Consider the following 12,963-nt stretch of genomic DNA (forward strand, 5'->3'; position numbering starts at 1 on the left):
TTGTACTGAGAGACGTCTCAGATAATGGTTTTAAAATAGTAGATGATTTCTAAGCTAGATTCTAAATAATAACTTAAAAGATTAAAAAGCCAGTTGATTTCTTCTGATTTAGGAAGGCTCACATGACCGTGTAAAAGTAACTTTTGAATTGCATGAGTTGGTAACTACTCTTTTCCACAGCTTTAGGTCTAGTCTAATCTGCAGAGATGATACGGCACTAGCAAAGAGCTACACAACGCAAACTTAAGTATAAAAAGCAGAGATGATCAGGAGATTCATATTACAAGTGTAATAAATACTAGAACTAAAATCCTCATCCAATGTGCTTTACAAAGATGTTGTTAATTTGTATCTGTAAACATAAGCTTTAGCAATGACTGACTAGGCCACATCTGAGAGAATTAAGTACACTGCATGCCATCTTCTCCATAGCTAGCTGAAATTCTTCTATATTTTAGGTAATATATAAATGTTCCCTCCATGGTACTCAAACCTTAAGACTCATGTTGTTTTTTTGAGTTAAAAGCTATTAAATGCCTACTAAGCTCTCAAATATTCTAAAAGAGAAGTACTACATGTACAGATGTCTGTCATATTTGAATTTTCATCAGAATATAATGTAAAATGAAAGTATTATAAACGTAAATGAATTTCCTAGCATTTGCAATTCTTCACAAGTCTGCCTGCTTTAAATATTCATTGCAATGTCTTCCAATTTTAATAAATTCTCCTATTCCAAGTAATTTTTAATACATACATATTACTACTCAGCTCTGTATGTTATGGCACTCTTACCACCTCTAACACGTCCTGTCATTACAAGCATCCTTTCATTGTGTCAGCTACAATCTATCACTTGGTTAATATTTCTTACTGCTTGTTTAAAAATGTAAAATTATGTTAACTGTTAAGTAGAGTAACATTTACATTTTATAGCACTACTGAGCTTAAGACCAGCGAATGGGTGGAGATGACCACCTTCCCAAGCAGGTGTTTTATTTACAAACTTCTCAAGTAGTTCAGCTCTAGGCTCCTTTGGAAGACTTAAGTAGGGACGTGGGGAGTTAAGAGAGAGAGCATATTTCGTCCCATCCCTTAGAAAAAATACAACCCTACAGTGAAAGTAATGACAATATTAATAGGCTTAATTGCTAGGAAGCTGACGCACACAGCTCCAACTTTCTACAGCACTTACACATGGACCACATGGTCGGTGCTATAAAGTCTTCTAATGAAAAAGTTGCACATATCTGCAAGGAAAAGACCACTGTACATATACTCATCTTCCTCTTCCTTCTATAGAGTTCCCCTCTCATTCATTAAATATTCCTTGCCCTTAAAAATGCCCTTTGAAAGATACTACTATGGTAAGATTTTTTATTTTTTTTCATTAAATGTACTTATCCTTTGATCTATAGTGATTCTTTCGGTCTCTAGATTTTTATGATTATTACAAAGTCAAGAAAATGGACAGATTTGCATGGTCTTGTCAGCTAAATAAACACCAAGGTTTTGATTTTTGGGGGGAACACTGATATAGAAACTGAAATAATAATGAAAAACTGTTTTCAATATACGGTGGCATTCTGTACATAAGCAGTTACAATATTCCCGAGTTCAACAAGCACACTAAAAAACTTTGGAGACAGAAAAAACAATATTTAAAATCTTTGTCTATTCAAAAACAAGTAACTCAAGGAAACAACAAAACAAAACCCTTGAAAACTGTCCAAAGGATTGTTAAACTAATGACTGGCGGGCACAGACGTGCTTGGTAACTTATATATGTCTTGCCCTGTTATTTCATATATCTATTTTCTTAAATGAAAATAGTAATTTACAGTGTTTTCTGAACTGGTCATTTAAAATACACATTATCAAAGGGTAGAGTTAAATTACCCATATAGTGACTTTAAATTGCACCTGCATGACAAACATTATAATCACTGTTGCTTTTGGAGTGAAGAGGAAGTTACTCAGCATAAAAGTGGAGAAGTGTGGGTAACACACACTATTTGATTTTAAACTAAGTATAAAGACATTTAACAAACAATTCTAGCAGCTGAATGGCATAATTTGGTACTTTTTACAAGGAAAGAACAGGACCAAAGATCTTCTGGGATCTTGTAGAGTTTCTGGGGGGTTGGCTACCATAAGTTTCTACCAGTCCTGCTGTTGCCAGAGATGTAAAGATTTTTGACACTCATCAGTATTCTGTAAGTCTGAAATATCTGATTTTCAAAACAGAGGTGCAAGATGACTCTATAGACTAGGATTTTGATTACTGAGACTTCAACAAATCACAGTTAAGGTATGTGAAATGCTGTAGTTCCCTCGAAGACACTCCTTGATTTCTGTGCACATCTAAGCAATCTTTTCAAAACTAAGGTGTGTTCAACGTGGCCAAGACCAGCAGTGAACAGTCTGACTGAAGCACACCTGAGACTCAGTAAGGGCACAGGTCAAGCTCGTTTACGTGCACAGTATCACATGTGTCCCTGGCATGGTTGCTGAAATAGAAAGCCTGCAAAAACACACAGCCTAAACAAAGTGCAGTGAAATACAGAGAATATTCGGAGTTTTTTCAGGGTCCTATAAGATTAATACAGTAAAATGAATACAATCCACAATGTCTTCTAGAAGACTGAATACAACCGGCTGCCCAAACTACTCCAGGAAATCTACAGAGAGATTCTGATGTACATAGCTAGAGGTCCAAATGAGAAGAAATTCGCCCAAATGAGAAGAAACAAGCTTTGTTGCTTGTTTTACGTGGCAAGCTGATTTGTTTAGAAGTAAACTAACTACATCTGAAAAGGCAAATGATTACTTATTTCATGGGAAATTGGACTGCATATTTATTTACACATTTTCAACAGGATCAAGTACAGCAGTTTGGCAAGCTTCTACTGAGAAGGAAATGCAGAAATATTTTAACAAATGGGGGTATGTCTCAAGATTAAGTACTTTTTAAAAACCATTACCATTTGAACGCCTGAACATGGCATTACTTCTGACACTAATATACTCATGCCCCTATCTGAATCTAATCTGTATTGTTATTTATTTGTTATTGCCAAATAAGCGTGTTCAATGGACAAGTCCGAAATCTGCCATTATAAATCCCCATGACGGGTTCAGTGTCATACTGAACTATAATTCCACTGCCATTTACCTATTTTTATTGACAATGTCCAGTCTATAAGCAAGCAAGAGAAGGAATGTGGCTCATTAATGTTTTCCCCTGTTCAGTAATTGTCTGGCCCACTCCAATGGGCCAAATATATAATATATGGGATCGTGTTTAACCAAATAACTAGCTCCTATCAAATTAACGGCAATTTACATGTGATATACAACAAAGTAAAGGGAACACTTACATTTATCTTGCATAATGAACACACACACACACACAAGATTTTGCCAGGGTTAGGATGTTCATAACTACATACTTCCTTGCTTCCCGAGTGAGAGCATGGCTTTCTTTTCTCTTTATTTTGTGTATTAAGACTGTGCACAAAGAGTCAGCAGTGAACAAAACAGTTTCTTTGCAGTTTTGCTATCAATCTTGTAGATCCATGAGTGTTGCAGTTAAAAGAGATGGGGGCTTTGGTTCCAGGGTCATTAGAAGCAAGGCCAGACTTTTCACCTGCATCCAAGCCCAATATATCATCAGACATCAACAGGAGAGGTTAAAAGGGCAGAGGTTTAAGTATTTGACTGTGCAACTGCTGCCTGCTTTGTATGCCCATAGTTTTTACTGTTGGACACAAATTTTTGGCAACTCTGCACTCAAATAGTTCCTAGCAACTTTAAAATTTTAAAATATCTATTTAATGTATAAATAGTCAGATGAGTAAATTGCTGTGCTTACAGAAGATCTATACTCACATTCATAGCAGCTTGACTTAATGCTGAAACTAATAGTATTTGCCCAACTGAAACTAAATAAAAACACATGAATTTTCATGCTAAAGCAAGATTTGCAATTCAAGAAAGCTTTTTTTGTTTTTTTTATAAACAGATGAGCAGATATACTAAAAATATCAGGTAACGTTCTCTGGTCAAATATAACAGCCATCTTCCTTTCTGATTCATAACAATAACTTTTTCTTGCCAAGGATGCTGTCCTTAAGCACTTTAAGTGCTTTTTAAGTATCAGCAATTAAACTTTGGTAATGTAACCAGTGAGAATTGCTGAAGAACTCTGGTTGACACACTTACTTGTATGGAAAATTGGCAAACACATTGGGGCAATACCTCATAAAACCATAAGCAGAATCGAGATGCTTATTTCACCAAAGACTTCAAATTTATTGTCTAATCAAAAACACATCTCAGAGTAGCACACCTTTAAAACCCATCCCAAGTGCATTCGGCATTAGTGTAGTTCTGACTCAACAAAAAGAGTGCCAGATAACATTGAGTAAAAAAAACCCACCCATTTCTGTTTAGCAATTAACCAACATTACCAACATTGAAGCTGCCATAGAACATTCAATAGTCTACCATCTGAGTTTTCAGAAGCAGCGCTTTTAAAATTATTTTAATTATTTATTTTTTAAGGTTTTTTTGCTATAAAGGGGAATAGCTTACTGGAAAAATATGAAAGCACTTCAGATTTTTAAAAAATCACAATTTTTCTCTTGTTGATAGTGCTTAGCAAACGTAGGTTGACTTGGTTTTGATTGCTGTTTAAATAACAGATTAATATAATAATCGTTGGGATATTGAATAACAACAAATTATGGGGCAAGACAGCCAAACCCTGACCCTAATGACATTCTTATGTTAATTCCTATCTTTTTTTAGGCTCCTGCTTTCTTAATAAAACCTATATTTTTGAAAATCGTTTTTAAACATCACAAATTATCTCAAAGTAGCATTTATTTTTTGCTAGTAAGAGATAAGTTTACACATAGAATGTGTATTTTCTCTGTTTGTGTACATTTAGTGCATGACTCAAAGCCTGCCTAAGTGTACAGGCATCATTTGAATGATCGAATAAGTTTTCAGAGATGGCTGAAAAGGTGAGCCAGCTAGTTAAGAAGTAATTAGCACACAGCCCTTTCTACTGTTTGATTTATTTGTGAGGATACTTCTATTTAAATCCATGCACCTATGATTAAAAATGACGATTGGAAATGTTTATAAGAACAAGGCTTGGTTTTAATAACTACAGTTGGTAACTGTTGCCCTTGCTAACGGTGGAGTATTTCTCTCAGATCAGTCACAGCACACCCTCAATGCAATAAGATAGACTCCGACTCTTACTCTGTGACCGTTTTGACTGTGACTGTGATTTTGTTAGCAATAACACAGTATTTGTGCTCTGAAATGTCTTATCTAAGTAACATTATATGGTTTCAGTTAACATCAGCATCATTTTTACTTCTGCTAAGAGACTGCTTTTAATGTTTTTCGAACAAGAGCTCTATAGTAGGGGCTGACACTGTCGGAACAAAAGACAGTGACTCCAATGAGTAACTTGTGGCACAAACTTTCTTGCAGCAGAGCATTTGTGCAACTTCTGTTTGCAAACCTGTTCACAATATACTGATTTTCCCACTGTCTTTCAAATAGGTTTGCAATATTAAAGTGGGTGTACATTCAGCTAAATATTTGCAAATATATTTTCCTACTTGTAATCAAGATTTGCGAGTGTATATCACAAACAGAATAACCTATAACATGATCCAAGGAGGACACAGGAAATAATCCCACTAACACAAAAGGATCTGAATTCAGGGTCTAGTATGCAACAGTTTTCCATGTAGAAGAATTTTGACTGATTGAGCCCATCATTCTTAAATTACAAGCATTAAGCATTACACTTGCTTGTAAAAATATTTATCGGTACCTAGACCATGAAACAGAAAACTGGGTCAGAAGATGTAGGTCTACAAAGGACTTTGGGTCAAATTCCTTAGCTGTTCTGTGGGGAAGTGTCCTGGGTTATAACAAAAATATTTGGAATCCAATGCAGTCTGCAGTCTTAGATGCAATTTGTAGATTGTTAACGACAGTGGGTAAACATTATAACGAAGAACTTTCCCATGAGAATCTAATAGTTCTTCCGGATTATTTCTTTAGGTTTTGCCATTGCTTGTGGAGAAAAATAATGGGTGCCTTGAGATCAGTTTGTAACTTACAGGGTTTTCTTTTATTTTCTTGTTCCACAGTGGAACACAAAATGTTTTTCTATGAAAAAGATCTTAGCGCATTATTTTTGAAATACTATAATTTTCACTGAACTCAGTTTCCAACTCAGTGCTGTCCAAGTATTGCAGAATTGTGTTATTTTTGAAAGCTTTTTCCTTTGACCTGAAGTTACCTAAGACGACAGACTGAAATCTGCCTTCCTCTGAGAAAACCTGGTCCTGTTAAATTAATCTTCTTTTGATGGATCATGTCTGTTTGCAATATTTAAACAGAATCATAGAATGGTTTGGGTTGGAAGGATCCTAAAGATCTTCTAATTCCAACCCCCTGCCATGGGCATGGGCACCTCCCACTAGACCAGGTTGCTCAAAGCCCTGTCAAACCTTGCCCTGAACACTTCCAGGGATGTGTGATCATTTGTTGCACAATTTCTCAGTAATCTTCTCCTTAATCATCACCCAAATAAGGCTGCTTGAATTCTACAATGTTGGCACGAAGAACTCATAGCAGTGTAACATACATTGTACTTGATACGTCAATTGGAAATGTCATGGCTCGATTTTTTTAAGTTTGTACTTTTCAGGCAATGGGACCTATTGTTACATTTAAAGGGTTCCCCAGGATCAATTTACAAAGCACTTTCATACTTCTATTCCACAAAGCCATATAAAAACAATTATTCATAGTAGACATTAATAATTTATTTACAATTAAAAGCTGGTGAGCAGCAAATTAAAAGGGAATATTAACACTTAAAATATATCTCTAGGGTACTTAACTCCTATTTCCTGATTTAAAACAACAAAGATATCAAGGAGAAAATTTAGAAGCAAGTCCAAAAGCACACCTATTGACTTCAAAGAGAAGTTTTCACCTTTATTTGCTAAATGCATATTGATTTGGTCTGGAAAGGGAGAGTTGTAACAATTTTTGTTTGACATTTGTATTGATAGACAGACTATTGCTGTAAATACTTATCTCCTTTGTGATGATGACCTCTCAACATAAAGGAAATCCTATTAAGAGACTTAATGAAGTACAGAAATTTGCATAAACAATACCTGTGTTATTCTTCAATTAAAATGTACCATAAGGACACTAAGAATGCCACGCAATAGGCACAAAATGCAGAGATAAGACATTTTCAATATGTAGGAGGGAAGCAAGACTGAAGTCTTGCTCTTTTAACCCTACGAGGGACAACTGCACAGTAGCACTGATAGAACTGACAAGGCAGCAGCACTGACATGGGAGATCTGTTACGGTTAACTCAGCTTTCCAAGCAAGTTTGGAAGATAGGTTTAACCCTCTCCCATGCTTTCAGCCTTACAGTTCCAAGAAAGAAACATTGTTTGGCATTCAAGTAAAACAACCAGATCTTGCTGTACCACAAAGGAGCGTCTGACATCACCATCAGGGTTTTGCTCCTGTACAGGAGAGCTAACAGCTCTAACCTGTCTGTAGCTAAATCTTCACAGAAAATGCCCTGAGAACGTTGCCTGCATCCAGGGAAAGTCTTAAAACATTCTTTGAAATTAGCATAAGCATCTACTAGTTTTACATTTTTTGGTAGAAAATAACAGGCTCTGCTTTAATTTAAGAGTATAAAACTTTTAAATGACCCCTGCAATAAGAGAAATGACACCCTGACAGAGGTCACTACATAAGATACAACATAACAGACTTGTACATTCTTTAATATAACCTTGAATAATTCAGCTTTATTGCTTTGTCACAAACAGCTGTATAAAAAAAATTGAAAGGGCTTACTTGAAACAGTCATCGCAAGCAATATTCCCCGTGGTCTCCTTTATAGTGCGTTCGGAAACAAAAGCTGGATATTCGGTATCACAGGGCTCTAGGGTTTGTTTCAACCTCTGCGCTATAGGCACAGAAAAAATATCTTGATGTTAACATGGGAAGAACAGCACACAAAATTCTGAACAACATGAGATGCTGTATTACAGAGCTCCCAGAGAACGGAAATGTTACTCAGCTTCTGCCACCCTGTGAGATTTCCTAGGCAGTGCATAACACTATTTTTTCAATTACAAAAAAATAAAGTTTATCCATGGAATGCAATTTTGTAAGACATAACTACTAACGTAGTTATTCATGGTTTAGCTGTTGCCAACACACTTGACATTTATGCACAGGCTTTTATTTTCTCTGCAGATTCAAGCTGGACTTACTGATGTTCTTAATTCCACGGTGCTGTGCATCACTAACTATTATGTACAGAGGTTTACTTTTATTTGATATTTAAATTGTGTACATTTACCCAAGTCAAAACATTTTCTTGGATTTCAGCTTGGGAATCTTTGCAGAGTTTCATCAGTTAGGACAACTCTGTGGGTGGGGGTCAACACCGTTACTTCACCCAGAACCAAAGCTTGTTATCTGTTTCCAAAATATTAGTAATTAAGACTCCAAAGCACTTTTTAGTCTGAAGCCCTTATAGTGCAAGGGGAAAGAAAGTGTCACTATTTTCATCTTCAAGACTGGGAAGTTGAGGCACCAGGAAGGACTAAGACCGGTTCAAGGACAAACTACAGGACAACAGCAAAGCTGGGAACTGAAAGCAGCTCTCACACAACTCCCACACTGACAGATCTGTTGGACAATGTCTCTCCCTCATTCCCTTTCTTCTTCCTCCCCACCCCTTCATTCTTCCTTAACACAGAGATACATTTGCACATCAGCACAAATGTTAAGCCTATCTTAAACTAATTGCTAAGTGAGAAAACAAGACGAGGCATGACAAAAATAGATTACACTAAACAGGCTCTTGGACTTGACAGATCTTCCATTTAAGATAATCTATTTCAGAGCCAGTGGTGTATCTACTGCATAGTGCCAGGGGAATGACCAAAATTCTATTTGCAATCACACTCTAGGACATGCATTTCTGAACTGTTCATAACTTGTGTATATAATAAAAATATTCTCCCAAATTCACAGATCTCAAAGCAAGCACTAAAGTTGGTCATAAAAGTCTTGGTTTTTTTCTCATGTTTTCACTACAGTTGTGACATATTTAACAATTTAGGATTTTTTTAAAAATTGACTGATTACCTCTAGTGCACCTTCTCCCTTTCTATTCTCTTCTCCTTATCTGTTGCCAAGAATGATGGAAATTTATCACCTGTATTTCGGGTCTACCCTCACTTGTATCAACATATGGCTTATGTAACGAAGAGACTGCCAGAGATCCATGGGTCTCAGATTTCCAGCACCTCGTTAGAGTCCAGAAAATGATGGAGTGGCCCAAGGTTTAGGGCATCAGTTTCTTCTTTCTCATTTACAAAAGTGGTTAAGATTACAAGATCTGTGCAGAAGTATTTTTCATATTAGGGTTTGGTAAACTGGCAGGTGCGTGGTAACCTTCCAGGATTCTTGCAATATGTGATGTTCTCCTAGTGTCACAGTTTGAGCAGGAAGCAATTCCATCCTCAGAGGAAGTGATTTTTTTTAGAAACGTTTCTGAAATACCATAAAAATCTGCTAAAATATTGTTGAAATTGATAACTTCCAGTTCTTATAGGTACTGTTAAAATTTCATTATTTCAAATGAAGCCTCCACATTTGTAAAACATCATTTTGACTAAACTGAATTTTAGTTCATCTAGATGTTATTACTTTTAAATGTCTATTGGGACTGGAATGGTGACACAGTTTTAACCACTCTTGTTAAAAGTAAAAGGATAAAATTTACTATTTTAAGCCTTAGCAATTATTTTCAGAAGAAATTATATTGAAACAAACATATTCCTATGGACTTTTGTTAAAATGGCATTTTCCAGCACAATAACCCCCTACATATTACAGCAGCTCCTGAAAAAAAAAATGAAGCACCAGCAGAAAAAAAGCTAGTGTAATGGCTTTACTCACAAAGACTGCTTTGGAATGAAGGGAAATCTTTTTATAAAACATATTTAATTGTTATCTACTACTTTAACTTTTCTCTTATAGTAGTATACCATATTCCTAGAATACACACAAGCAGTTTGTGGTTATTCATAGAATACTCTTGTGTGTTTTGGGCAACATTAACAAAGAAGAGGATGCTGACAAGGGAGACAAACTATTGTTAGCAGCTGTCTGTTATTTAATCCAAAACATTTTATGCACATCTGAATTTCAAAAATCCACTTTAATATAGATATTTCTGCCATTAAGGCTAAGAAAAAAATGACACTTACCTTTTGCTGTTAAGTCAGAGTGCCACCAACTGCATAGATTGAATTCCACAAGGAACCTAGAGAAATTATTAGAGTTCTCATATTACACCACAGAATGTTTTCAAAACACTGAATTGGCAGTAGTTTGATATCATTAATCTTATCTGAAGTAAAAGCTAACACTGAACTGAAATTCATGTTACTAGCATAACTCTGGGATTATCAACCATTGTTATTCTCACATTTTCACTCTGTGGTATCTTACTGCTGAGAATTTATCCTGAAATAAACCCCATCAACAAATTATAGATTTACATGTTATTAACTTAAATTATTGATGTTATTTGAAGTGTCAAAATTCTCAAAGCATGGCATCATACGGTATTTTCACTGTTGAACATTATTTCTTCACTATGCAGGTACTTTGACTCTCTAGTAAAGTGCCATAGGATTATAACTATCCTGCCTACAGTACAGGAATACACATAAAATACTACTTATAGCAAACCTGAAACTAAAATATTAAAACTATTTTCTTTTTGGAGGAGAAAAGATTGATTAACTGGTGTCTAAGTAACTCTAACTAGGCATGTAGAAAATGCAGTTTCCCACTAAAATATACTGCAATTTACTTTGAAGAATGGACTGAAATGTGTCAGTTTATCAGTTATTGGAAGTGTAAAGAATGTGAAGACAACATCCAGTTTATCACACAGACAGGAAACTACAATACCTATAAGCACAGAAGGTTTCTTGAGATTTTTGAAGCTGTTATAAACTAGCATCAAAGTCTAATTTTAACATGATTTCTTTCTCCAATATTTACTTTGAAAGCTGCATTTAAGATCAATCTCTGCCCTCTGGCAACAGCCACTCAGTTAATTCTCTAACTCCTATTCCAAACTTTGATGAAAGCTTATACAATTTACACTTGAAAAAAAAATATTATAAGAAAAATTTAGTTCTATTTCAGTAAAGGTAAAATTCACTTAAATCTGCAACTCTGCTCTCTGATAAGAAGAGTAATAAAACATATAGGTGAATAATACAAGACACATTTTAAAGCTTCCTCTTCTCCATATGATATTTCTCTGAGACTTCTTAGGCAATCTCTCTTAAAGCAAGGCTCATTATATATTAACTGGCAATGTTAGAAGAATTAGACAAAGTAAAAAAAATCAGCAATAGCCAGAGTACACCTTATCTGCTATAAGACCGTAAAAGGTCCATCTTACAGAAATTCATGAAGTGACAAAGCAAACAGTGAATCACTGCAACAGTTTGCTATATTGACAGCCCACCCAAGCAGTGTTAGAAACAGCCAGACGTTTATGTAAAATTTAACATAACTACGATAATAAATTTGGGTTGTATATTGCGATCTGCTAGACTAAGCAAAGACATACGGATATAAGTGAAGACCATGAATAATGTAATAGAAATGCGACCATGCATTTATATAGCCAGAATTTTTCTCAGATTTTAACAATGCAAATATTGGAAAGCAAAAAATTGATGAATATTACTATATTTAAAACCTTATAATAAAAGCAGCACAATGTAAGTAGAAGGCAAAAAATACAAATACTCACTAGGTATTCAGCAGTACAAATATTCAGTAATTGATTCAAAGATTTGTTAAGTTGATAAAATTTACTTACAAGACAAGCTCAGTCATAATCCATTTTACTGCAGCAAAGAAGGCATTGTAAGGCTGAAGAGAAGCAACACATTCAATAAAAGAGCAAAACATGCAGTATGTATATCTTAACAATTCTTCATGTAAAGACAATGTTATGGATATTCAAATGCAAGTGTAAAATGATAAAAAGAACAATAACTTTTTCTTATGAAGAAATAAATATTATATTGAATATATATAGTAATGTGTAGTAATGAAAATACATACTAATGAAATTTCCTTTTAATGTGATTAGTTATATACATAGATTATCAGTTGGAAAAGGAAAGTTTTGCAAATGATTCTTAAATCTTTAACCTCTAGGGGTTCCTATTTCCCAGGCTATTACTGAAGGAACAGCTTTGGTAGATAATACGAGCTTTTCATAGGCTGCAATTCACAGGCTTGCCTCTCTCTAACGTTACTCTCTATTCAATACCTCGGTCTAACTAGACCAGGAAAGTCTCAAGTTTGAATTTACCTAAGTTAATTTACCTCTGTCATATTGAAAGTAAAGTCCAGTTATAAGCACTTTAAGTAGTCTTTAAGATTCTTCCCTCCTCCTTCTATTTTTCTAGATCATAACAAATACAGTAAATATTTTGAAAAATCCTGTGTTTACAGTACTTTTACATTTTGAATATTTTCTGTTTGAAAAGAATATCAAAAGGATTTTTCTTACATGAAAAAATCTAAGGCAGAAAAGCCAATTTTCAGAAATCTGGATTCTATCCTTGCCTCACTCGCTTGTGTTAGGGTGTCCTAGTTGCATAAAATTTTGCAACCTTTTCAGATTCTGTATCAGCAAAGTATTTTGGCACATGCAAGAAGTCATACTTTTCGTATGTTGCATAATGCCATATGATTTAGTGTAAAATAATATATTACTTAATTATTACAAACAATACATAGTTAATGTAAAATATGCTATGTATTATA

The 12,963-nt window shown here is 34.9% G+C and overlaps 1 protein-coding gene across 1 annotated transcript in view; it reads right to left on the reverse strand.

Moving 5' to 3' along the window:
• LOC104279527 (voltage-dependent calcium channel subunit alpha-2/delta-3) overlaps positions 1–12,963 on the reverse strand; it is a gene marked incomplete at its 5' end in the record, with an annotated part of 93,885 nt that overhangs the window by 10,478 nt on the left and 70,444 nt on the right. The window contains 3 exons of the mRNA XM_009876839.1: positions 7,933–8,044; positions 10,365–10,420; positions 12,005–12,057. Of these exons, the coding sequence (XP_009875141.1) occupies positions 7,933–8,044; positions 10,365–10,420; positions 12,005–12,057 (221 nt within the window). The remainder of the gene's footprint in view (positions 1–7,932; positions 8,045–10,364; positions 10,421–12,004; positions 12,058–12,963) is intronic.

This window comes from Apaloderma vittatum, unplaced genomic scaffold (assembly GCF_000703405.1).
Source record: "Apaloderma vittatum isolate BGI_N311 unplaced genomic scaffold, ASM70340v1 scaffold17189, whole genome shotgun sequence".
Lineage (NCBI taxonomy): Eukaryota > Metazoa > Chordata > Aves > Trogoniformes > Trogonidae > Apaloderma > Apaloderma vittatum.